At 39.5% G+C, this 26183-nt stretch overlaps 2 protein-coding genes across 6 annotated transcripts in view; both read right to left on the bottom strand.

Annotated features, from left to right (window-relative positions):
* The window catches only part of grin2bb (glutamate receptor, ionotropic, N-methyl D-aspartate 2B, genome duplicate b), an 85731-nt gene extending 77789 nt beyond the window's left edge, over positions 1-7942 (bottom strand). The window contains exons 1-2 of one of the 4 annotated variants that reach the window (XM_088301754.1): positions 7532-7942; positions 703-1348 (exon numbers count right to left, since the gene is read on the bottom strand). In XM_088301754.1, the coding sequence (XP_088157880.1) occupies positions 703-711 (9 nt within the window). In that variant the 5' untranslated portion in view covers positions 712-1348; positions 7532-7942. Of the gene's footprint in view, positions 1-702; positions 1349-4749; positions 4928-5810; positions 6237-6558; positions 6606-7531 lie in introns of those variants that run through there. The other 3 variants (XM_088301757.1, XM_088301755.1, XM_088301756.1) reach the window with 3 other exon arrangements.
* Positions 7943-8042: 100 nt separating this feature from the next.
* atf7ip (activating transcription factor 7 interacting protein) overlaps positions 8043-26183 on the bottom strand; it is a 29671-nt gene continuing 11530 nt past the window's right edge. The window contains exons 1-13 of one of the 2 annotated variants that reach the window (XM_088301759.1): positions 22500-22517; positions 19158-19661; positions 18706-19078; positions 16522-16700; positions 16210-16347; positions 15888-15959; positions 15675-15787; positions 14154-14221; positions 12740-13366; positions 11695-11796; positions 11536-11610; positions 10596-10675; positions 8043-8949 (exon numbers count right to left, since the gene is read on the bottom strand). In XM_088301759.1, the coding sequence (XP_088157885.1) occupies positions 8491-8949; positions 10596-10675; positions 11536-11610; positions 11695-11796; positions 12740-13366; positions 14154-14221; positions 15675-15787; positions 15888-15959; positions 16210-16347; positions 16522-16700; positions 18706-19078; positions 19158-19655 (2784 nt within the window). In that variant the 5' untranslated portion in view covers positions 19656-19661; positions 22500-22517 and the 3' untranslated portion in view covers positions 8043-8490. Of the gene's footprint in view, positions 8950-10595; positions 10676-11535; positions 11611-11694; positions 11797-12739; positions 13367-14153; positions 14222-15674; positions 15788-15887; positions 15960-16209; positions 16348-16521; positions 16701-18705; positions 19079-19157; positions 19662-22499; positions 22518-26183 lie in introns of those variants that run through there. The other variant, XM_088301758.1, reaches the window with a different exon arrangement.

Genomic DNA, 26183 nt, shown 5'->3' with positions numbered 1-26183 from the left:
ATAATGTATTTTTATAATAATTTATTATTATTATTATTATTGTTGTTATTATTATTGTTATTATTATTAGTGTTATTATTTTTATTATTATTATTATTATTATTATTATATTCTGTACCATTAGTGCTGTGGTCCATGTTATACATTTATTTTTCAATCCAATAATATCAATGAAGCCATCATCAAAATTGCTTAATTTGCATATTTTCAAATGCATAGGCTCATTGCGTGGCTGAAGCAAGTACACACACACACACACACACTAATTGACAGCCCATGCATGCCCGCACACAAGACATTGCCATTTTTCTTCTCTAATATACATGTTTTATCAAACAGATTTAATAATATATTTAAATGAATTAGTTTAACATTTTTAGGCTTTCAAATTGACCAGAAAAGCGACTCAAAGTGCACACTGGAGTCAAGAAAGTATCTTGCCGCTGCCAGCATGTAGCAGCGCTTCGCACCATTGGCGTAATGTGGAAAAGAAGCACAGTGATCGTCCCATAGACATTTTCGGGGATACACTGCTTACATTACATGTCCAATCAGAATTCAGGTTCTTGTCCAATCATTTTTCCGCTTCCATGTGGTGCCATGCCAGTGTAATCTGACAGGGCCTTCAAAATCGGTAACTGGAGTGACATTCTTAGGAAAGGGCTTAACAGACATGTGCAAGTAGTCCGATCGCTGGCCTACCTTGAACATTGCCAGCCCGGATCTCCTCACTGCTCTTCACAACTGGCATGATGGAGTGAGCTGGGATTCGACTCCTCCTCTCATAGCCTCGGATGAAGGGAAGGTGGGCACAGGAAGTCACACACAGGAAGCCTGAGGGGGCGGTGGTTGCTCTTTGTCGGAGGACCGCAAGCCAGTGCGGAAGAATTCAAGGAGTGTCAAGTGTGAGGAGGCAGTGGTTTTCCAAAATGCAGTTCAATTAGGAGTGATGTAAAACTTTGGAAATGTAACCAAAAGAAATGTCAGGCTGGTGGGAATTTTAACTTGTTAATCACAAGCTGTAAAATGCGAATTACAAGAAAGTAAAAGATGCGGGCCGAGGGTGATGGAACGTCATGAAGGGATGGTACTTCATTGGCATTTTTTTTTTTTCTCCTCTCGCCTGCTCCAACGCTGGCGACAGCTCAGCCAGGTCTCCTCCCAGAAGTCTGCGCGAAACACGGTTGCCGTGGAGATGCGAAGGAGATGAGAAGCAGTGTACCGTATGTATTTATATATACACTCAGCTTCTTTCCTCCTGGACTTTCTATGTGCCTGTTGACTTCGGTTTAGAGCCAGTCGTGTTTATCGCTTTTTCGGCTCAAGGTTCGCTCTCGTCTTCTTCAGTCTGAAAGAGACGAGGAGAAGAGGAGTCACAAAATGATTTGTTTAGAGAAGGACGAGCATCACTTTGCATACACTTCAATTATCAGTCAACATCTTGGAGCTTCTATTTGCAGCGTTGCGGTTTTGTTCGAGGAACAGCGCTTTAGTTTTGTGCGTACACAAACCACTATTGATATAGAAGATCCAAAAAATAAATTTCTCTGTAGTTCAATTTAAATTAAACACATTTTATATCGATTCATTAACCACACTCGAAAATAATTTATAGAAGGTGACTCCCGAATTAATTTGTATTTTTTTTTAATCATTTTGCAAATTGAATCAATTTGGGATTTTAGTTCGCTGTAAGATAGTGACCAAAATAACTGAAAAAAGCTATTTCACATCGTAAATTGAAATAACATATTTACTTCATTACTTTTTTTAATTGAACTAATGAATCAAGTTTTAAATATATTGTAAAGCAAAAGTGAGTGGAACCTCAAAAATTGAACAGCCCTGATGTCATAGTTTTGGAGCCGAGTTTCCGGAAAAATATGTCTCGCAACGCATACAAAAACGACGCAAGAAGGCAAGAGGCAAGATTTAAACCCCAAACCTCAAACGGTAGACGTATGAATTGCTAGCTGACCACAAGTGGTCTGCCATTGAAACGTTTAAACACCGCCAAAGACATAGAGCAGTGGTCTCTAACCTTTTACCCACCAAGGACCTGTTCATGCTCGTACGGATTTTTCATTGAAATATTTTGACTGATCTTGTTGAGAACGTCAGGGAAGCTCAAGCCTGTCCCAGTTGTCTGGTGGGAGTCGTTTGTCAGTTGAGGGCCAGGTGTTTCACCGTTTCTTTGTTTTAATGTTAACAGACCTCAAATAATTTTTAGAATTGAATGACAGCTCAGAATGTTCAAGTGTTACACAAAAGGAATCCGTGGAGTTAAAGATTTTAATGGCAACAGTTTGACTCTGGAACAAATTCATTATTCTTTTTTTTTCAGGGCTGTCAAAATTAAAGTGTTAACTCGAGATTCATTTTAAAACAAATTTACACGATTAGATATTTTAACTCGGCATTATTTGTTTCAACAATAATTTGCGTACTTAAGCAAAGTCAAATTCAAATATTAGCTAAACATCATCTCAGAACCAACACTGCCGGAGTGTGGGTGGTTGTGGGCACAACTAAATGTACTGTGGCAGTTTGGAGAATGGCTTCTAAGAAAATGGAGTCTGGCATCTCCTTTTAGATCATATTCATGGATCAAAGAAAGCTATTAAAACAAATCTAAATCTTTGATTTAAATTACACTTCATATTACTTGCATTTACATTAATTAAAAGATATTATTCAAGTAAATATCTGTTACAAGCGTCACAAAAAAAGTAATTGAAAAAATTGTAATTAATCGCAATTACGGATTTTGTTGCGATTAATTAGTTAAAGAAAATTAATCGCTTGACACCACTACACTTTTTGTATGATAACTTCATATTGAAACAACCATTTTGAAATTTTAACAAACTAACAGTAGACCAACGTTGCCAAACAGGGCATGTTCCATCATAGAGGTTGAACTGTATTTGAGATTTTAGTTCTTGAAGATGAAATCCGTTAGGCTGTTCTGTTTCGACACTGCTGTGCTCACAAAACCAAAATTAACTTTACAAGTGAACATAATTTAACTTTCTAAACCTTTGAATGCAGATTTACAACTGTTGAATATTTCAGCACAACCTGCTGTTCAGCAACAAGGAGCTCAACGGCTAAATTAACAGATCCATGAATCGATCAATCATTTCAAAGAACATCCACTTATTTTGCGTGTACACCGCCACACCTGAGGCTAATTGCAAATTGTCTTCCAACACTTACTGGATATAATATCCAAGAATTGCTTAGTGTTTTGTTGCTGCATGTTATCAGCGATGTCAACTCATTTAATTCCAGAATTTTCACTAGAAGAAACCCCTCAATTGCAGCGTTTTTCTGGATTTTGACTGATTTTGCGTGGCCAACAGAATATTGTATTCTAATGCTATAAAAACACGGCGTAATGGGGCAAAAAAAAACAAAAAAAGGCTAAGACGTATAAATACGTCTTTGGGAGGCGGGTACTACGTTTTTTGAAAATGTATATGTCTTATGGATTGAATGTGTTAACAATCTACACTCACACCTAATGACGCCTCTTTTGAACATAAATCCTTCATTAGAACTCACACCCAAGAGGTGGTCATGTCCTTTGAAGCCTTTATATTTAAACAGCCGTGCGCTAGCAGCGTAGCATTTCCTCACCACTTTCATCTAAATCATTCAAACTGTTCGGGCAAAGAGTTGCAACCTTTAAAATCTACTTGAAACTTTTAACAGCATTCAGTGTGGCAATAGAAAGCGTTCAAGCAGGGCGAACTTGGCAACGTTTTTCCTTCATTGTTGCTCATTTAAATATTTCCAATGAAAATTTGTAAGATTATCTTTAAATTTGATACCGCATGTCATTTTACGATGAAGTCTGATGTTACTTAATTTGCTCATACTAAATGTAATATTTGACTGAAAAAGTCCGAAGTCAAACAAAACTTGAAATTCAAACCATCAAACACATTTTGTGAGATTTCTTCTCAGTGAGCATTAAAGGCTGCAAGTTTGCTTTGCTTTTTATTTGGATTTTGTGGAGGTGATGCTGCCAGAGAACATTAAAATTGTTGATAATGTGGGCAAGTGGGATAGAACCAAAAATAGAAATAATGCGGTTGCAGAAATTGTCCCACTGTTCAGTTTAATATGAGCAACAGATTTAAATTTAATGTCAATTACACACAAACACATTTTATTTTAACTTCCCAAGTTCTAACATTAATACACGCAGTCACACGAAAAACTACACATATCAAAGAAAGGGTAGTTCTGATTGCTTTTAAATGAGAGCATGAAAGTCCACTGAGGTGCAATATTGCAACTTTCCCATCAAAAATGCACCATGACGCGCAAACACAATTGCATAATCGAGACTACATGCGCTTGCACAACGCACCACGCTTAAACGACTGAGGCTACTTATGTAAACCAACGGAGCCACTTGGGCGCATATAAACACTTTGATCGGCTTTCTGCAATCAATTAGAAAAGGTCAAGGAGTGAGAGGATTCCCTTTTTGGCTAAAATCGTCATCAAGGTGATGTAGTGCGTATCATTGAGGGAGATGAAGCAGCGTGTATACTTTTAGATAAGAGATGGATAAAGATCAAAAGCTGGGCCCTGGAAGCAACCAATTAGTCACAACGGGTGAAAGAGTGGAGCTGCAGACTGAGGAAAGTTCATGCACAATACATTTCCATGCAGATCAGTCTTATGTGCACACACCTACTACTCATGCTCACTTGTGCTATAGGCTCTACTCACCTCAAACTCTTTTCTGCCTCACATAATGTACAGAGCACAGTCAAATTTTTTTACAGGGCTGCGCCGTTGAGACACAAAAGCAAAAGGTAGAGCAAAAGGGAGGAGCACTTTTGGCTTTAATAAGGGCACCCTCCACGCAAAATGGTGACAATGTTTCACCTGGGGTTGAAAATGGGGAGCGCCCAGAAAAGGTGTAAGAGCGATAAAAACAAAAATGGGGGGGCGGGGGGGGTGAGATCGGTTAGTCATGTCTGTTTTGGAGACATGTCTGTTTTCATCTGTCTATCAGTCTGTCACGTCACATTAAGGGGAGGTAGATGCAAGCTTTAGATACATTCAAATAATAAATTCATAGTTACTGATTTGGGCAGTTATAAAGGGTGCAGGAATACTAAATATGACATTTGAAATTACTGGCAAAAATCTAAATAAGTCAAAGCATTTTGACTCAATTCCGTGAGGAATGTAGAACAGTTCCAGCTGTTGTGAAATGCGCTATGTAAAAAAAGTTGGATTGGATTGGATTTACTTACAAGCCAAAATTGCATTGAAAGCCCCCTTGGATTCCAACAAAGGCAAAGCCTTTAGTTGACAACATGACAACAACATGCATTGGTATAGCAAAGCAAAAAAGGTGTGACGTGTATTTGGGAAAAAAAAACAAAAAAAAAAACACATGAGGAAGGTAGGATGTGAACAGTTTGTTTCCCAACTTTCTCAACTAAGAAACTATTCTTATTCAAATTAGAATGTGGTTTGTCCGAACGACTCACACCTATTAATAACTATATCATGACATTGATTAAACACAACAGACTGAATTTATTACAACAAATATGGATCAACCAAGAAAAAAGTACGTTTTCCTCTCAACCATTCACCTGATAAAATAATATAAATAAAACACTTGCAGCCCATTTTGGGCCCCGACCTTAAGTTTGGGTGACGGTGGTTGTGCGCATATGTTTGATATTGTTGATGTGTGTTTTATGCATACGTAAAGCACACACAAATACACACAGACAGACAGATAGACAGACACTAAACGATAGTTAACCTACCTAGAGTAATCTAAGAATCCCGCAAGAGTGTGGTGCAAAGTAAAGGGGTGTGGATGGGATCAAGAGAGAAGAAAAAAAAAAGGGGGAAAGTCAGTCATGGAATAGATTTTCTTGGGAGCAAAATTGTTCCAAATTGGTAAAAGATGGCATATAGGGAAAGAGATGGAATGGCAAGAGAGCATCAGAAGGGAAAAGAAATGTTGGCGATGACGAGAAAAGTCCACTTTGGTCAATCATAAAGAAAAAAAAAAATTGTAAACCAGGTAGATGGAGAAATAGATGAGGAGGCAGATAATGGACAGAGAGACTATGTGAAAAGAAGAAGCACCTCCCAGCACTGCGATGAGGAAGAGGAAAAATATAAAACGAAAGAAAAAATTGAATACTCCAAAGCCTTCCGTGTTTGCTCTTGTTAGTGAGGCAAAGAGTGGGGGGCAGTAAGTTTGAACCCCCCACTCTTTCAGAGTGTCTTCTCCTCTTGCTTTCCGGCTCAAAGAAAGATGCAAGATGCGCTAAGCCTCCGCCTGCGCAGATGTTGGACATGCCACTCGCAATCAAGTGTGGAGGCAAGAGCACCACTGGTTGGTGTGAGGCGCAACGCTCAAGTCAAAACGTGCTCACTTGCTCTCCTCCAAAGAGAGAGAAAGCGAAGGAGTGAGGGAGAGCTGTGGAGAGGTGGGGTCCCTCATAGGATTGATCAATGAGACGCTCCGAAAGGGATGTTGCAACAATTGGGAAGAAAACTTGCCTTACATTATGCGAGCAATGGCTCCCTCTACTGGTATATTCTGTAAATTCAAATTTGGAAAAAGTTAGGTTCTCGTGCAAGGATGGGCAACTGGCCACAAACATATTTATACACAGTGCTGTCAAGCGATTAAAAAAATTTAACTAATTAATAGAAAAAATTCTGTAATTAATTGCATTTTTTCCGCTAGAATTTTTTGTGAAGCTTGTAACAGGTAATTTACTTTCGCGCTAAATTAGATAACTCCATATGGAAAGCGCTTTGTTACAGCTCCAGCTACTGTAAAATATGCTACATAAAGTTGTAATTTAAAAAAAACAAAATGCATTTTATACCAAAGACTGTTCTAATTGCTTGCTTTGATCCTTGAATACAATTTAAGTGATTTTTTCTTAGAAACAATTCTAAAAACGGATACAGAACATTTAGTAGTACCCACAAGCACCACACTACTGCAGTGTTGGTTTGCAAGGCCCAGCGGTAATTTAAGCACAGTGTTTTGTTCTGAGATGATGTGCTAAAGATGTACAGCTCATTTTTATTTATTCCCCTCTGTACCATGTACAGACATTTGGAGTGTCTCCTTACACTTGAATTTCTGCTACTTATGTTATACATAAACAGCTACATTGCACCGCCGCCTCTGTGCGATCTATATCTTTGCTGCTGGAACACTGCAAATTTCCCCATTGTGGGACTAAAAAGGACTTCTTTATCTTTATCGTTAATATGGTACAGTGTTTGGATTTGCCATTGTAAGATATGCAAATACACGTTTGAAGTGAATACAACTTAGTTAAAATATTTAATCACAATTTTTTTACAAAAAATTATCTTGAATTAACACTTCAATTTTGACAGCCCTAAGCAGAAATGATATGGCAAGGAAAAGCAAACAAAAGCACCAGGACAAACATCCAAGACGAGGGCAAAACATGGCCCACTGTGAAAGGAAATGGGAACGGAGACTCACCAGAAAAACAAAAAAACTAATGAGGAAAGAGACTAAAAAAAAAAAAAAAAAAGAGTAAATTTTGCAGGGAGAAGTAGCATGTTGTGGAAGCTCCCTGCAGGTCATGTATAATGCTGAAGAATGTGGCAGCATTTCAAGAAAGTTTTACAAGAACCGCTCAAGTTCATTTAGGGGTCAATCAGAAGCACCCTAATTCATGGCAGGTGTGTGCCTCTCCCATTCAACATGAGTTTAAATGTAAGTGGTTGATTTTGAACATAGCCACACCCCCAGTTAGAAGAGGGTGTGCCCACTAGTGCAACCACACTTTTTCAGCTGGTTATATTTACATCACCCATTTTATTTTTCCAATTGCGTTCAACAGGTTATTTGAAATAATTTAACTTGGTAATTTATTTTTATATCACAAAAGCCTTCATTTGAAAAGGGATGTGTAGACTTTTTACACCCACTGTATAGTGTTTTAAAGTAATTAAATTACAGTCATAAATAATACCCATTAAGAATTAAGGAGGAGGAGCTTTAATAAAACCTTTTATTGTGTTGTCACAAGTCTGGTTACCAGACAAAACTTACAAAAGTTATCATTCAGTTCCTACCACACGTATACATTTTGTGCAATTCTGTTGACAAGACAGTCTGAGCATCGTGTCTCCAGTAAAGCAAACATCACCTGGGCAACTTACATGAGCCAATAACATAAATTATCTGACATGGACCGTGAGAAGCTGGAGAAGTAGTTCACTTATATACAACAGTATCAATTATGAAAAATACATCAAATACGTCAACCACTGAACTACAACATCTGCTGCTTCAACTTTCCAAGTCAGTCAGAAGTCGGTTGGGAAGTATTTACAGATACTCTATGTCAACAATGAACAATATTGGAGCTCCTAAGACATACATTGCCTAAAAGAAGTAATGAACAGTCAGATGCAACTTATTTTTGTACGTGTTCAATTTGAGCTGGGATTGATAACATTTGTGCACTGGGGTTCACAGAAGGAGCCAAAGCGCCCATAGATGTCTTTGGCTCGAACTGCAAAATGATAAGTGGACCCAGACTGGAACTGGGTCAGAGTGCAGGCCATAGGCAGGGGAAGGGCTTTCACTTCCCCGATCTTCTTCCAGTGCTGCTGACCTGAATTGCTGTTTGAGTTGTCTTGGTGGTAGGCATAGAGGTGATAGCTTTCAACAGCCGCGCACGAATGATCCGTTTCGGACACGCACCAGGACAGCACTATTCCGCTTTGACTTGGCACCAGCTTGAGCTGAGGTTGCTGAGGAGGCGAGGTCCGCTGAGCCTCTGGTGGCAGGCCTGAGGGCACGGGTGCGAGGGGGAGCGCGGGTAGTGTCATGCTGGAGGTCCGGGCTGGCGTAGTCGTCGAAGGAGTACGGGATTTCACTGAAGAATCCTACAAGGCAGAAAGATCTTACGTAAGAACCTCGTACAAGGTTAGCCACAAGGTCTTGAGCTGGAGGACAGGTTTAAACCCTGGATTAGAAGGTTTCCTTCTGGGAGACAATCTCTCTAAATTGTCATGACAAACGCAGACATTTGGGTTGGAAAAGTCCATGAATTTCAAAGTTTGAAACTTTCCATGGGAAGTAATAGGAATTTAGGGGAATAAACCATGAATTTAATAAGTTGAAGGTTGGCTCGTAAGTTGGTGAAAAACAGTACGTCTGGGTCTGACAAAAAGCCTTTCCATCATGAGCCGAAATGTGTGAGTTCCACAGATGGCAAGATGTATTTTACAAAGCAAGAACATCGCCATTTGCCACAACCCACCCGCCTCCGGTCCATTCTGACAGACTCGAGAAATATCGGCACAACATATCCGGCGGTGTTTTCGTTTTTGTTAGCTCACACGTGCCTCAGAAAACTTGTTTCCAGATCAGTGTTGCGGTTATCGGCTTAAGTGCTCAGATGTCTGTCCGATTAAATTATTGATTCTACTTGCAAAATAAGTCTGCTGATTTATTTTTTTATTGTACAATATTACATGAATTTCTGTTTCTGACAAAAGAAAATATTTAGATTTGGGCTTGACTCTAGGCGGGGCTTGGGAACCAATAATCTGCCCACAAAAAAACCTCAACACAACATGTTTGCCCGAGGCTTCATAGATAGCATGCAAGTCATTGACACGCAGACATTTCCAGTCACTACAAATGTCCATTCTACTCCATCCGAACGACTCACAACCTTTTCACAGTCTATTAGCACCGTCTACTGGTGGAAAGTTGATACTGCAGCCAAGCAAAATCAGTTTGGAACGACTCCAAGCGCAACACACGACCCTAATGAAGAACCGAGAATGGATGGATGGATGGAGGTTGTCAACAGACATCATATATTTAACACAGTTTTGACACTAGAAGGCCTTCCTGACACAAGACACCCATTTTGATGTGCTTTAGGGACCAATAGTAGCTGAAAATCAAGGTTTTATTCCTATGGAACAACACGTAACGTCCGTGACCCAGATTTGAACAACGGGTCCTGTGTCCAAAGGTAACAAGTTCTAGTCTTGTTATAGTAACATCACTAGTTAGATGTGAACTGCCTGTTACCCTAAAATTGCTAGTTGGACAATTCTGTACAAAGGTGCGTGTAGGAAAGTTGCAAATGGAAAGTAATGTGTGCTAAAAATGCACGACTATAAGCTTAGTTTATTACAGCTTGCAACCTGCAAATCGCTAAGCAGCGTGAGTGTAGGTAAATTCATTCAATTTCTCAAGGATTCAATGGAATAGTTGACAGGACAATTGAGTCAAAATTAATATGGTGACAGCAGTACTTAAATTTGATGTCTTTCCAAAGTTCAAACAAAATGTAGCCAAAAACCCGTGTGAAAATTTACCAGAAAGAATGCCTTGCTGCAGAAACGGTAAGTGTTATCAGCTAATAGTGTTTATGTAAAAAGAACTTGATGTATAATGCATCTAACTTTTTTTTTAGTTTGGGGACACATGCTTGTCACTGGGCAGCAACGATTTACGTAAAAGCTTATAGAAAAACTTTACGCAAAAAAAGAATGCATTTGTGAATTCTCACCAGCTGGGGGCGGTTTAGCACTGACGAATTACTGCTGGATGGGTTCTGAATGCTTTGTGGGGAAGACCTGGCCCCTGAGCCTGAGGAGAGAGAACACGTAGCAAGACAATTAGAAATAGCTATTTTCCGTCACAAATTGTTACTCATAATTCTAACAAATACATTTACGAAGGACATGCCAAGTATCCAGGGTGGCACACAAAGGCATGCTCAGTAAGCGCCCGACTTATTTAGATGTGTTTTTCCTGCAAATAATGTCAGTAATTACCACTTATTACTGGATAGTAATTTGATGCAGCTATATTTAATTTTAAAGTTAAAGTTGAGTTACTACAGCGTTAGCATAGTGTTACATCGCCACAGAAGTGAATAATTGTGTCCAGTAGATGGCACTATTTTGCGTAGTCTTCTGTGGATAGTTGTTTTTGCGAAGATAAATTGTTCCACACACACCTGAGTTTCGTTCAAATCACTTAAGTGACAGAGAAAATGAATAAATGGTTAGGAGGACTGCCCCACAGTTCTGAGGATCTATGGACAAATTTCTGCTCCGTTTGGAGTTTAAATGTTCTCCCTGTACTTGTGTGGGTTTTTCCTTGCACATTTGAAAACGAAGCATCTTAGGTTCATTAAAGAGTCTTCATTGAAGACTCAAAAACGGGTCAGACTGGCCACAGGTGTGAACGATGTTTGTTCATATGAGCCCTGCATTTGGCTGGCAATAATAACAGGGTGTACCCCGCCTAAAGTTGTCATAAAAGGAAAAAGCAATACAGAAAATGTATGGATGGCACCTGAGTGACACCTTGCATCGCATGTTTGGGCTCACCTAAGTAATGACAGCAGCACCTTCTTTGCCTTGTCATTTTTATGATTAGCAAAAGGTAAATCATATGATTCGTATATGGTAAAGAAAAGGAGTATAAAGTGGAATGCTTACTGCTTGGAATGCTGATTGGATGTGAACGCTGGGTTAGCGAGGGACTTGGAACTGTAGCCGCCTTCACTCCTGTCACTGGTAAGCAGAAGATATACCTTTAGATTCAATGCTCCTGGATAAAAATAACTAACTAAAAGATAGGTGCCCTGCAACTCTTACCTTGCACATCATCGTCATCCTCAGTAAGATCAATGACAGCACCTTTGGCACGTGCTACTGGAGTAGCTGCTTTGGATGGAGTTGCTGTTGTGGCTTGGTTGTCTACAAATAGAGAACAAAAAATAAATCTTAAAAATGTACAACGTAACAACTTTTATTGAGCTGCAGCACATTTTTTACACTAGAAAAAAATCTAATGCGCACAACCAAACACAAATGTCACAAAAAGTACTCTTGCAAGACGTTTTTCCTCTCATTCAGACAAACAACCCGTGTATAATACGTCTCCTCAAAATAACGCTTAAAATTTTTTCTGTACTTTGTACAATACATTTCCCCAATTTGCTGATATCTTTTACTATCATAGTGAACATTATGAAAGAATAAAGATTAAAACCATACCAGTAAAGTTTTTTGACAACCCTAAGTTACTGCCTAGAAAAGGAAAAAGTCTGAACAATGTGAACAGTTTTCATTTCTTGTGAAGCGCCTATTATAATTTCCCTCAGCGATTAGGGCTTTTTTTTTTTCTTTTATTATTATTATTATTAGTATTTGTTGTATTTTGCAGTAATCATTTTGCCTGTCACTATACATCATGAGTATACATAAAAGAACAAAATATAGTTATTGGTAAAATAATTTTTAGACCTGGTCATTTTTCATGGCACATTAATGTGCCACAGTACAGCGGTTGGGAATCACAGCCATAATAAAAAGGAAAGGTTTTGAATGGAATCATGAAATATGTGGAAAAAAAGGAGAGGTACAATTTTGACATGTTTTGCAAACTCAAAAACTATATGGACACAATGCAAACCAGGTTATCTGCACACAAGAACTCATGGAGGGGCAAACGTAAAAAAATAAATAAATAAATAAAGTACCCCAATGCGTTATAATATTCAGTTTACACAGCTCAGTAAGTAGTGATCAGTAAATCTTTCCAGGACCAAGCTCATAACTCATGCGAGCATAACAAATCAATTCTCCCCATGGATATGAATAAAAAGTAGAATAGAAAAAATAAATAATGGTACTGCACCTGTTTTAGATGTCAAAGATGTCCCTTGTGGAGGTCCTGGAGCTGCTGAACCTGTTGCTGCTGGAGCAGATGTTGCAGATGTGGACGCAGTAGACATGGCTCCAGCGACCGACACAGACGAAATCACGGTCCTGGCTGGGGTCACAGAAACCCCAGCATTGGGTGTAGTTATCCCACCGGCGCCGCCTTGGTATACGGCTCGGGTAAGTGAGAGCTGGCTGGGGGAAGCCTGGAGTGCTGGCACAGTGACAGGGGTGGGAATAGAACCTGCAGCCGTGGTAGTGACAGGAGCGGGCTTGATGATGAAAGTAGTAGTGGAAGCAGTGGTTTTGGGCTTGTTGAGCGTGCCCGCCGTTGGCAGAGAGGACACGGGAAAGTTGACCAGAGTTCCCGCCTGGCCGTTAGTCATCGATACAGGCAGCTGTATGATGAGTGGCTGTCCAGTCATCATACCACCCGTAGGCGCCGTCTTCAGCAACAAGGTGCCTGTTGGGCTCTGAGTGGTGATGCCAGTAGCCAAGGTGGAGACAGCATTGGAGGAAGAGGTGATCAGTTTGATGATGGGGGCCTGTGAAACCATCGCTGTAGTGGTGGAGACGGGGGTTGGAACAAGTGGGCCGGATTTTGCTGAGAAAGACAAGACGACAATCAAACCGTTAGAGCAAATGCGAGTTCTAACAGATGCAACCCTAGACTTCCTGTGAGATTAGCTCTTGGGTGTGATGGATATTTCACATTTAAATGGGATTAGATGGATCCCAAAAGGATGATCGCACAGCTTCATTTAGGAGTAGTAAGTGATTTTCTCAAAATGCACTCATATGTGTAAGATTAAATTTATTTCACTTTGTAACACAATAAGGTACCGTTTATTGAACCAGGCACTTCTTCAGAACATTGCAGCGGGAAAAGTTTGATTGTCTATGTTCAAATGCATCTCAATAAATTGGAATATTGTGGAAAACATGTTCATTACATTCTTTTCTTCATTTGAGTAGTCAATTTGTTTTTGTTGCATATTGAAGACATCTAGGTTTCAGACCAAGAGATGAATATTAAATGTTATTAAATGCACTTTTAAGTTAATTTCATAAAGTCTGTTGTAAATTGGTTTGCTTCGACCAAAATGTGCTTTGCACATATAGGTGAAAATACGGTTAAATATAATCTGGAATTCTCAACTTTTTGTCTGATACTCAGATTTTGATATGAGAGTCAAATGTCTTTTGTGTACAAAAAAAAACCAACAACAAAGGAATTGATCTTGCTGTACCAATTCGATTGGAGGATACGGTAGATTCATAATAAAAATAAAAATAAAAATAAAAATAATAATAATAATCAGTATTTTCATATGTGTTTGATGGGTGAATTTTTACTTCCACAGTGAAAGAAGGAAGATGGTGCTACTCACCAGCACTGTGAGGTAAAGTAACAGTTGTAGTTGGGATCTGCTTCACCTCGATAGGTGTCCGGACTGGCCTGTTTAGAAAGATTTTAGGCTTAGACTTGATAGGCCTGAAGGAGACCAAGCTGCCCACATCAGGAACAACTGACCACACTACGGTTCATGGTATGGTCTTTATTGAGCCATCTTTGAACAACTCGATTCAACAGCTTAATATTCAAAACTAAAACAATTAGTCAGCTTGTCGGTTTCGTCTTTTCAAGTGTGCTGACGGTTCCACAAACATTATATATGAATCAACAAGGATTCACAATCCGTTTAATATGAAATGTTTTTGTCCTACATTGTTAAAAATCTAGTACTATGACAACTATATGCACCACAATGACAATTGTCCCAGTATGCTTCTGTTGCTTTATCTCAGGGTTGTTAAAATACAAAGCCATTTCTTTGGTCAAATTTTTGGAAGAATTCAGGTCTCCTCTTCACTCGCAGTATTTCATTGATAAGGTCACGGATGTCTCTCCAGCAGCCATTGGGCAGGCCAGGGAATCTACGCTCGATATATGTCCTCATAGTCCTCCTCAAGTTCTTGGGCAGTGCCTGCTTTCCCATTAAGCCCACATAGTTGACCTTGTTCACCCAGTTGCAGTAAATTTCATAAGGGACTAAGTATCGAAATATGTAAGAGGCGTAACGGTCAGGCTGGTGACCATCCGTGTTTCTTTTGGAGTTGTGGTACAAAACTTTCTCCAAGTGGGAAGGCAGTGGCCGCAGTTTAATATCCGCTTTGCATTTTCCTTCATTGTATTCGGCCAGATCTTTTGCCATCGTAGTGTTGCGTGACATTTCTTTTTCCTTTTTCTGCCCCTTCTCTTCTTTTTCCTTCTTGCCATAGTGTGCAGAAGTCTTCCCGTCACTGAGCGCCACATGCTGTCTGGGCGTCTCGGGCTGCGGCTCTACTGCCTGCCGACGGAGCATGCTGTTGGAAGGAGAGGTGCAGTTGTAACTACACTCTTCACGGCCCGGAGAAAGGCTCAGGCGTGATATTGTAAAACGTCACAAGACTCAGGACCTGGACCCAAGCAGGTGTGTCATACAGACCTGGACATATATGTGCCCAAACCAGTCTGAAGAAACGTTTATGTTAAAGATGATCCTGATAAACTGAAGACATGGGACATGGAATGATATGGATTTGGTGCAGGAAAGGATTCTTTGGTCTGTCCATTTGTCAACTATTCAGTAATTTACAGATAGCAACCCGGGACAATGTCAACTATTCGCACTGTGAGCAGCTCAGTCCGGTATTGTCACGTTCATACAAGGGTCAATTTATTTTCACACAAGCAAACATTGCAGTTTGCTTTACTATTTAAAATTTGAGTAATTAAATTCATGATTTATTTTGTCATATGATGTAAAATTGATGGAAAAAAATTCTTTAAAAATCTCATTGTTAAACCAACAACCAAAATTGAAAAGAAAAATTCCTAAATGGCTGTATTCCCTTTATGGACACTTTACCGTTGAACTTGAGGGGTGTTTGCAACGGATGATGTCTTGGCAGCAGTAGCAGCAGCAGAGGCAGCGGCGGCGGCGGCGGCGGCAATAGCAGAAGAAGCAGCAGCAGCAAGTGACTACAGAAATTGAGAGAGCATACACTGTGAATACTTCCACATGTCATCATTTCACGTCACAGATGCAGACATTCCAGCGACTATCAACACTTTCGCTCACCTCCTGTTTCCTTTTGTTTTCTGAAGCCTGATTGGCTTCCCCAAACTTCTTTGCTAGTCGGGCTATCTTGGCCTGAGAAGTAAGAACAGAAGAAAAAAATGACATGTATTCACATTGAAATTTTTCAATATATGTGCAGTGTAAGCAATAATATAATCCAATGATTCCGAACCGGTGTGCCATGAGAGCTATGTGTTATGGGGAATTATCCAATTTCATTTAGCTGGTCCGAAAAGTATTTATCTCCAGCAAATAATTTATCTTTGTCTGTTATAAGAGTTGAGAATTGTTGTTTTTTATCAATCTGTTATCGTGCACTTACTTGGAGATTGTGAATGACCACTTGGTGCTTTGTGGCACAGTCGATCTTGTCAACTCTGCCCCTCAATTCCTGGAAATCTTTCTCTAGAATTGTCATCTCAAGGTCCCGCAACCGTTCACCCACTAACTGCTGCACAATCTAAGAAAGTGTAAAGCAAATACATTCGTTAAGAAAAGTAGCTTACATCTGAAGGGAACTAAGTTGTGATGTTATAGAAAGAACGGCGTTGGCACAACAGCTAAAAAATTATCAAGCAATTCGATTCAGAGTGGCCGAAGGCTTTTGGAAAAGTGACAAGAGTTGTAAGCTTACCTTCTCAAGTTTGTGATGACTGCCAGATTTTGCAGTGATTTTGAGTTCCAGCTGAGCCTCCAACTCCCCTTGATCCATCTTCGGTCTCTTTACATCCCGTTTTACAGTCTCCCCCTCTTTGTCGAAGCCCTCCGATAAAGTGCGCTTGATCCCAGAAGTACAATTCTTGTCTTCTGACACTGTTTGAGAAACAAAGATAAGATGAAGATACAGTAAGGATTTTAATGAATCACAGCATAATTTCTACACAATATTCACTCAAGGGAAGCGCAGTTGAAACTTTAACAACCTTTTTTTATGTGACCTGTCTAATTTTTTATGACAGGTTGATCTTGAATTGAGGACAGACCAAAGACAGGATACAGTACTAAGAAGTATGTTTTACACGCTTACAAACAAGCAAACTTTGCTCATTAAAAACATTCCGTTTCCATTTGATGAGTTAAATCAAAAAAACAAATCATTCCAATACAAACGTAATTTACAAAAATATTGTCATGAGATTTGTGCTGCTCACGTCTCCTTAAATAATTTTGCAAATTATTTGTCCATTTCAATGATGCATTTGAAGAACGTCATTATTGGTGTTGGAAATGAAGCGTTAGGAGAAATATCACTGCAAACATTAGCCAGCTGAAGAGAATAAAAATGCTTTTAATTGAGTTGGATGACATTCTCTGATAATTGGACAAAGGTCAGAGGAGAAATTTAACATCATAGCATTCACTGCATTGGATGAAATGCTACTAGACCAAGATAAACAAATACTAATGTCACACAACAATAATGGAGGAAAAAAAGAAATCAGTGAGGCTCACTCTTCAATGTTTTGACCATGAACCTAAAGTTTCACACCGCCATATCAAGGAGCGAGCACGGAAGATGTTAGAGGAGCTATAATCAAGGAACCATTAATGTATTGCGGAACTGTTTAAGCACCTCAACAGTGCGCAAAAGCAGCAGGACTTAAAATTAAATAGTAATTATTTTGGTTTTGGTTTTTTCATGCAGTGTATTCACTACTTTTTAGTTAATTTCACTTTCCTACAATTAAGATGTAATTTAGTCAAATCCATTTGTTAATATCAAGAAAACCTTTGCTAGGCCTTGTTGGACTGTTTTTGCATTCCACATAATACATAAGCAGCATATCAATGCGGCATACATATTACGATAAATTTGAATTTAATTCCCCTTCAGACAAAGCATAAAGTGGACATATGTTGTGAGAGTAATAATTCAGCCATGAGACCGATTTTTGTGGCACATGCTAAGCTCTTGACGCCTCCATGAAATGACGACATCGAGGAGCAAATGTCTCACTACTCCAAACGTTTGTCTCTCCTAGTTCCTCTGTTCTTCTCTTTGCGTTCTCAGCGGCAAATTGAGTGGGAGGAGCTGATATGTAAACAGAAGAGCAGGGATCAAGTTTGAAAAAAAAAAAAAGATTTAGCCAATGACTGCTCCACAAAGATGACGAACCATGGTGTTGCGAAGCAGACAAGAAATGTTCAGAATAAACAATGATCCCACACCAATGATTTGTCAAAAATCTTTTTGTTTTTTGTCGCTGTTTCGTCAGACACGAGTACCGCACGTGCACAAGTTAGGTCACATGTTTCACAAGCCTTGTTGCTCAGTTTTTCTGGTGACAAATTAGACAACCGAAGTTTGAGGTGGTAATAAAATACATATTTGCAATATGCAATGCAAAGATATCTTTCTCGTCTCAGTAAAGGAGGAGCCTGAGGCAAGCTAAACTCTGAACTGATCACTTGTTTGACCTTTGTTATATTATGCCACAATGATAAAGCATTATTTCATTTTTGGGGGGAAAAAAAAAAAAAACAACAACAGCATGGATCTCTGCGGTTAGCATGCGGTATGTCACTGTCACTAAATTGTACAACTTATTTCAAAACCACCCCACACATATGAACAAACAAAGAGGGAACCAAGGGGATTTCCACAACATGTTCATAATAGTCTGAAGCAAATGCCACCTCATTGTTCCATTTCAGACAAAATGCAATTCCTTGTCATCGACGTCATACCAACGTCTGCATGCGGCTGAGCTTGATGCGAATAAAGTGAAGCTACTTTTTATTCGTCATATATAGTTATGAAAGATTCTGATCCAAATCTTAACAGTATGAAGTGATTGTGATTGCCAACGCCTCTTACCTGTATTCGATGGAGGAGTGGACGATGGGCGCGATGGCTTCGAAGTCTGTCCGCTGTCCATTTTTTCTTTTTGGGGCTCCACTTTAACAATTGTAACCTCCAACTTGTCTTGTTTTAGCAAGCCTTTCTTAGGTTGATCTTTCCAAGTATCGTCCTCTACATCCTCTTCCCGTTTTTCATCCACAGATGAAGAGGACGGAGGAATGGAGGAATTGGAACTAGGAGACTTTATTTGGGCCGTGTCCTTGGCCTTGGTAGAGTCCGTTTCCATTGGGACAGTGCCATCAGATACTGAAGGCAAAGAAGAAACTGAATCTTTCGCAGAGTCCTTAATGGAATCATTAGAATTGTCCTCTCCTGTGATTTGGTCCTCCTAAAAGAAGAGACATTATGTTAGTCCTACGTAAATTTCAAATCACTTTAAGCAGCTCAACATTGAATCTGGTCATTACCTCTGGCTTTTCCAACACCTTGGCGTTGTCCTGCGGCTCTTTGGATTCCTTTGCTGCTGGTTCAGAAGTCTCCTTCAATGATGGTGAAGGGAAGCTACTCTTTTCCTCCTCCTCCTTTTTCTGTTCAAAGTTTATAGCTTGGAATGGTGACGAAGGGCCTGAAAGGGATTCGTCCTTTTCTTTTGGACTTTGCGAGGGGACGGGCGAGGGGGACAGATTGAGCGAAAGAAATGGCGCAGGTGAGCTCAGAGAGGTCATAGAGGCAGGGGATGTAGCGATGGGAGAGTTTGAGTCCTGGTGGCTGTTTTGCTCTGTGTCCTTTTGTCCATCCTCTCTGTGCGAACCGTTCATTAGAGGCGGCGGCGGGGACGGTTCAGACGAACTCGATGCTGTCAACAAAGTGCTGTGAAGAGCTTCCAGTTGCTGCCGATCACTGATCTTCATGGTTTTCCTGGCACGGAATATCTTCTTCTTCTCCTCCGTCACAACAACTTCCATTGCTGCCTGTGGAGTGACAAGGAGATATTAGAGGCCATGAGGCCCATGCAGTTAATGAAAAGGTTACTGCAAAATCTTTCCGCCTTCAAAGACTGTGGTTATATTACACTCTGTATATGAAAATAATTGGTTGTAGCCTCTAAAAAGTAACACTAGAGGGCACTCTAGAGCCCTGTAGATAACAGTTTGATCTTTCCAGAAAGTTCTTTCCGGGATCTGCATACCACCCCATAGATTGTTTTTCTCTTTTTACATCCAACAATTCTCTCACAGATTCTTAAATAAAGATCTATCTCATAACACATACACAACTATGCATTTTCGGTGGAACATGGCCACATTTAAGGTGGACTCAGTGAGCCAGAAGCAGACTCTCTCATCAAAAAATTCCAACTCAAAGTCAAAATTTTGGCAAAATTTCCGTAGTCTATTTACCTTTGGCCCATTATCTGACGAACACAAATGACACAGCCGCTTACAACAAGCTGCAGCAACCAACCTTCCTCCCATCCCCCACACTTTCCTATTGGTTCAATCCTCAGCAAATCAGAGCGTATGAATTGAGGCCGGTCTCCCGCAGATGTACAGAGGTTATGCAAAACATTGAAGACTTTCCGTAGTTCTGAGTGTTGTGCGTATTTTATCTTGGAGAACCTTCTGAATCTTTGTCAGCCTCAATATATGTGCACACAGTAGCCCCATGAGATTTTAAAGTGATTTATATGTTTATATGGGAACTATATACACTGAAAATGCAGATTGAAAAAAAACAATACATTTTAAGGCCATAAAAATACAAAAAAAAAACAGCCAAAGTTACGTTCAAAATTATAGCAAAATATTGCATCATTACAGTAACCACAAACTAACAAGCCCCATTAAAACAGAGCTTCATGTACAACAGTGACGAAGGCAAGCACATAATAATATACCCGAGTCTATTTATGTACGTTCGCCTTGCTGTATTGCTGACCTGCAAGACTCAAGCCGAAAAGGCCTTGTTTATATTTGGGTGTAAGAAAAGTGAAATTCTCACTGAATATTACTGATGGATGACTTTGTCTGATGAAATGCTTGTTCAATCTCACAACAATGTTCATTCAAGACAGAAAAATCTTCAAGCAGTGGGTCAAAAATCAAGGTGTACGTATTAAATATAGCATAAACACGTAAGGAGTGGCGTGAACTACAAACATGATTACCGCAACATTCCAACGTCGGCGCACACTGCGCAGAGCCCAATAACCCCCTCCCCCACTCAGCGGCTTCATTTTCTGCGCCAGGATTCAGTGCAGTAACTCAAAATGGCCGTTGGCTCTGCCGTTTGCTGGCAGGCACACTTCTCACCACTAGCTAGCTGAAAGAGGTTCCCTGTCAAAGGCATCAAGTTGCAGCAACAATGTTCAGTGAAAATGTAGCGCGCTAAAGAAAATAAAGTTGCTCATATCAATAGCGCATAAACTGCAAGTATATTTTATCCAAAGTCTATTGGCAACTTCAACAGAGAGGTTCAGTGAGACTCTTTCGAATAACCTCAGAAAGGATGTTACAGTTCAGTTTAAGAGTCGCTAACTATGCACCTAATGTGGGTATGTTAGAAAATCCAGATCACCGGCCCTGATTTTCTTTCTATTTCCCTGTGCCGGATTTCACGAACTTGGATTTTGCTTCATTTCACATTGTTTTGCATAAGGGAATCCTTGCTTTACAGTCAGATGATGTTTGAGAATCCCTTAACCACCGTGTTTTTAAAATTTTCAATTTGGTTGACTTTTTCTGTGGTTCTGACAAAGATCAAAATGTTCGACAATTTTGGTGTTTAAAATCACACATTCATAGGATTTCCACAAGATTAGAAGATAAGTCGACATGAAGACTTGTCTTATTCCTGTTTTCTGTGAAATGTGGTTTGTAAATTGACGATTAATTTTCTCTTGATCGGGAATGACATGGCTAGAGTCGACAACCCCATTAACAAAACGGGAAAAACAGTGATGTACTTGTCATGCCAATGGGCAATAAAAAAACAAAATATATGTATATTCAAAGGTGATTTTGGGGGTGTTGGCAGCGGGGGGTTTATTGATTCAACTAATAAAAACTATGCCGCAATTTTCAACTAAAAAGGTCTAGGCGACCAATTTTTAACTAATTTACATTGACTTCTCAACAAGTCAATTAGAGCTGAAGAAGTGGTATAAAATCCCTTATCCTTACCTGCTTCTTACAAACTAACTCATTTCGTGTTTTAAAATCTCTATTCAATGATATCTGCTATTTTGATACACAGGTGATTTTTATGTTCTATAAAGATTTTATGTTGCCGATACTTAAAAGACAAGTCTAGATAGCGATGGTAAACCATGTCGCTAGTACATTTCCTCTGAACAGTTTTAGCAGCCATACTTGAGTCGAAATGCAAACCCTTATCAACTTCTAAATAACCATAAAACAAAATGACTCAAACATTAGCAGGTGAAACTTAAGAATCGCTTCCTGTCTTGGTTGCCAGAACCTAGTAACACCCAGACAAACTTTTGTCCGTTTAGCTAACACTACATTTTTGTCTAACCAATAAAGTCTAAAGTTTGTTCGAAGAATATTTTTAGAACGAAAAGTATATGCATGTATGACTGGCATTCTACAATTAATCTAATTAGCTAAAATGCTAACCAAAAGCCATACCGTTAAGCTACAATGCTAATTCTTGGACTAGCTTAGCAGCAAAGAGAGACTTTGATAAAATATAAAGCTACACTGAGACGAGTACACAGACTGACTAACATATGTATAAACACATCTATGACCATCATCGGCATGCTTAAAAGTCAAAGAATTGTCAACCTTTAGCAGGATGTTTGACAATGAGGCTTATGTTGCGGGGGAAGGGCTAAGCAGGCCAGTAGTGGAACATAAAATGAAGGAGGAGGAGGAGCTCTTTTCAGACTACTCCATTTTGTTCTTCCAGGTAGGGGGTGAAATCATGTGAAAGGGCGTGTGTGCCATGTTGCATCGTGGTAGAGTTACCTCAATGCAAAAGAAGACATGACATCTGCTCGCATATTTAAAGTGAGAGCTGACCGAACTGCACACAAATCTTGTCTATATAATTTTATAGAGCAGTGCATTGCAGAGGTTCTCAAGAACAAGAACCGCCGACTGCATGGTAGACACACGACACTTCTCACAAGAATGTGTCATGTGTAGTTGATCACATGGTACTGGAAACGTTTCTACGATTAAATAAAAAGCACAATTAAAGCCATACTATTCTGGTTTCATAAATTAGTACTAGTTAACTGATTTGGTGAGCAACGCAAATTAAATTGCATAGGACATGACCTTGATCCTAAAAAAACTCTATGGACAACACCTAATATTAAAGATATATTTGTAAATGTTTAAAGTTAAACTTTGGCGTTAACTGTGGTTTAAAAGCGGACAAAAAAGGTCTATCTTTATCAGCACATGTGATTGAGGGCTTTGATGGCTGTGGGGGAAGGGAGAGCCTTTGTCGTGTCCAGACCTGCAGGAAAACAGGCGGAAGGAGGAGGAGCTCTTCAGGACTAGTCCATCTTGTTCTAAATCGGGGTGCATCCTGCGTTAGGGTGTGCGGCCTGATTTACCTTGTAGTTTGTGCTAAAACTGAAGGACCTGTCAAGTTTATGAACCACAATGTAGAATCCTTATTTTTTAATCACATAAATACAAAAAAAAATCATTCTGATCACACCAACAGGGAATCCTCTTTGTACATAAATCTGTCCAAATCTGATGTTTATAGCATGCTAGGGTACAGCATAGTCAGTGACCAAATCTAATGTAGCTAACAGCGCAGACAGACAGAATGGGAGTAAACTGCACAAGTAGTTGCCAAGCAACACCCCTCCCCCAACCCTAGCACGGACTAGTACACCGTATGGAAAACTACAGCCAGTACGGACGAAACCATTTGCAAAGAGGACAGGGGGAGACAGAGCAATGGCATGTGTTGAGGGAAAAATAAATCAAGGTCAAAGACTATACCAGATTATCCATCAAGTTCATATGTGGATTTAGTTTCTACATCAAATAAACTGAATAACACTTAAAAAGTTGTTCTCTCATTTCTAGTGGTAACCCAGACACTCTGTTTTAGTGGTTTCTATTCGTCCTCGAGAAAACTAGTTGCGGAAGTATATATTACATTACATTACATTATATTATATTATACACACACACAGAGGCACACGTTTTCCCTAAGGTACTCGTAAGACCTGATCAAAGACAAGACAAAAGGGGAGGAGCCTACTTTAGGACATACCATCAATTTAAAATTTACATTTTAAAGCCATTAAATCTGCTCTCGACACAAAAAAGTATATTGAAAAAAATTTTTTAAAAACATATATGACTGAAAAGTAAATACAGAGACAGCACAGACTGCTCCAAATCACACTCCAGCCATGTGCAGCAGCAACCCGGTTCCCCCACCATACACAAATGCACCCCCCCACCCCCTTTCTTTTCTCATATGGACCGAACCATTGTAATGGTGGTGGTGAAATTGTCGCTTGTTCAATAAGACAAGAGTGAAATTCTGATGTAATTTAAGAATCCGAGCAACATTACATTTAAACCGTAGTTTATTTTGTCGTATGGGTTGGGCATTTTTGCTTACGACGAATGTATGAAAAGAAGCCGAACAAGCACTTCATGGAAAAACATGAGCGCAGTCATTCTGACGGAAAACAGAAAAAGACAATGGCCACAAAGTTTGGCTTATAACATGAAATCTCAACATGATAAATGTAGTTAGCGTGGTAGCCTTGTAGCGCGTGAAAGCGGAGCAGTCGGAAACACTCCAAAGCCTCCATCTGCCCTCTCTCTACCAGAGCAGACAGAGCAGTTGTTGAATGGACTGAACCATTCAAACACAGGGGTGGGGGGTCGGTTCCTTAAAAACAAGATGTTGGTAAAGAGAGAAACAATACTTAAATTTGACTTGAAACACATAAAAAAAAAATATATATATTTTAAAGTTTGCTTTTTTGTTCTAAAAAGGTTGAATTAGATATTTGATCTTTTCTAACCTTAAAAACACGAGGTATCTTTTTGGGTATATCAAGTGTAAGAAAAAGTGTCAAATGTGATACAAATAAATTACAATTTCAACTCCAGTCAATCCTCTTTAAAAAGCCCTGCTATAACAAATAAACAAGCTGCTAGTCCGTTCTTTGCCCATCCCCCACCCTGTGATAGTGCAGAAACACAAAATGGCCACCAGTTCTCCTGTGAGCAGCAAGCTCTGCTGAGACATGAGCGGATCCTTGAACAGACTCCGCCTACCACCCAGGAAGAAAAAACAACAAGGAAAATCTAGCAACAGAAAACTGCATTCTCATGTAGGGAACAGTGTGGAAAAACAGAAAGAAGTCTTGGAATAAAAAATAAATGAAATTGCATTTCTCTTTTTGTCAAGAGACTATGTTCTGATCAGTTAACTATTTAACAAAAGAGAGAAGCATAGAGAAAACCAAGTTTTAATGTTTTTTTTTTTAAAATACTGTAGTAACTATATTTATACGTCCAGTAAAATGAAAGGCAAGTCAGTGAGAGCTCCGAGTCTGCATTCCAATAATACTGCGCACGGTGCATATGGTTCCCCTCCCCCCACCCTCACTGTGCTCATCTGGATTCAGTGAAACTCAAAATGGCCACCAGGTCTGCTGGTGCGCTGATCCTGCTACCTTCAGCACGTCTTGTGTTACAGCTTTTATTAATTGTTTTGCATAGTTCTTGCTCCGATGTCTAATGAATATCCGAACAGAAAAAGATGCAGAGTAATGACGACTTAGATTGAGATTTCGCACAGTATTGACAATAGCATGAGATCATCATTCTTTCTTTCTCCACTGGGTCGGCATAGTTTTAAGTGTTATCCGATAAATATAAAACTAGAGGCACCAGCTGATAAATTCTTAATAGGTAGAACTGTCATGTATGTCTACGATTTGGGTCTTTCTCACACTTGATCACATGAAAACTGTAGGCACAGAACTAGAACTAGGAATACTGATGTTTATTCTGAATTCAGTTGCTAAATCGTACAAACAAAGCCTAACACACAGTGAAGTAGACACTAAAATTGAAATGATCAATTGAAAGCAAAAAAAAAACAGCACAAATAACGTAAAGAAATTGAAATCCCAAAGCACCGCCTCCTAGGCTGCCAAATGGGTGTACGCATAATTTGCCCTTCTTCTCTCACAGGCTAACACAGGCTGAGTTAGAAGGAAAAAAAGGGAAGAAAAGATGGGGGAGGGTAGAAATGCCAGTTTTCACTCAGCGCATGTTGAGTATTCTTTAGCGGAATGCTACCACATGAGTTTTTATGGGTGCAAATAAAAACAACAACAATGCAGGTTGTTCCATAATGCAAGAGAATAAACAAAGTCGATAATGTGCCAAATTAGTCTCACCAAGCTCCTACAAGAGATTTAAAAAAAAACTATTAAAAGAGTTCCAGTTAAAATGTGCTGCGGTGTT

The sequence above is a fragment of the Idiotropiscis lumnitzeri genome, chromosome 8 (assembly GCF_059441095.1).
Source record: "Idiotropiscis lumnitzeri isolate Australia: NSW breed Sydney's pygmy pipehorse chromosome 8, RoL_Ilum_1.0, whole genome shotgun sequence".
In the NCBI taxonomy this organism is placed as follows: domain Eukaryota; kingdom Metazoa; phylum Chordata; class Actinopteri; order Syngnathiformes; family Syngnathidae; genus Idiotropiscis; species Idiotropiscis lumnitzeri.
The sequence above is the reverse complement of the archived record's forward strand: the minus strand, read 5'-3'. Positions and strand labels throughout refer to the sequence as shown.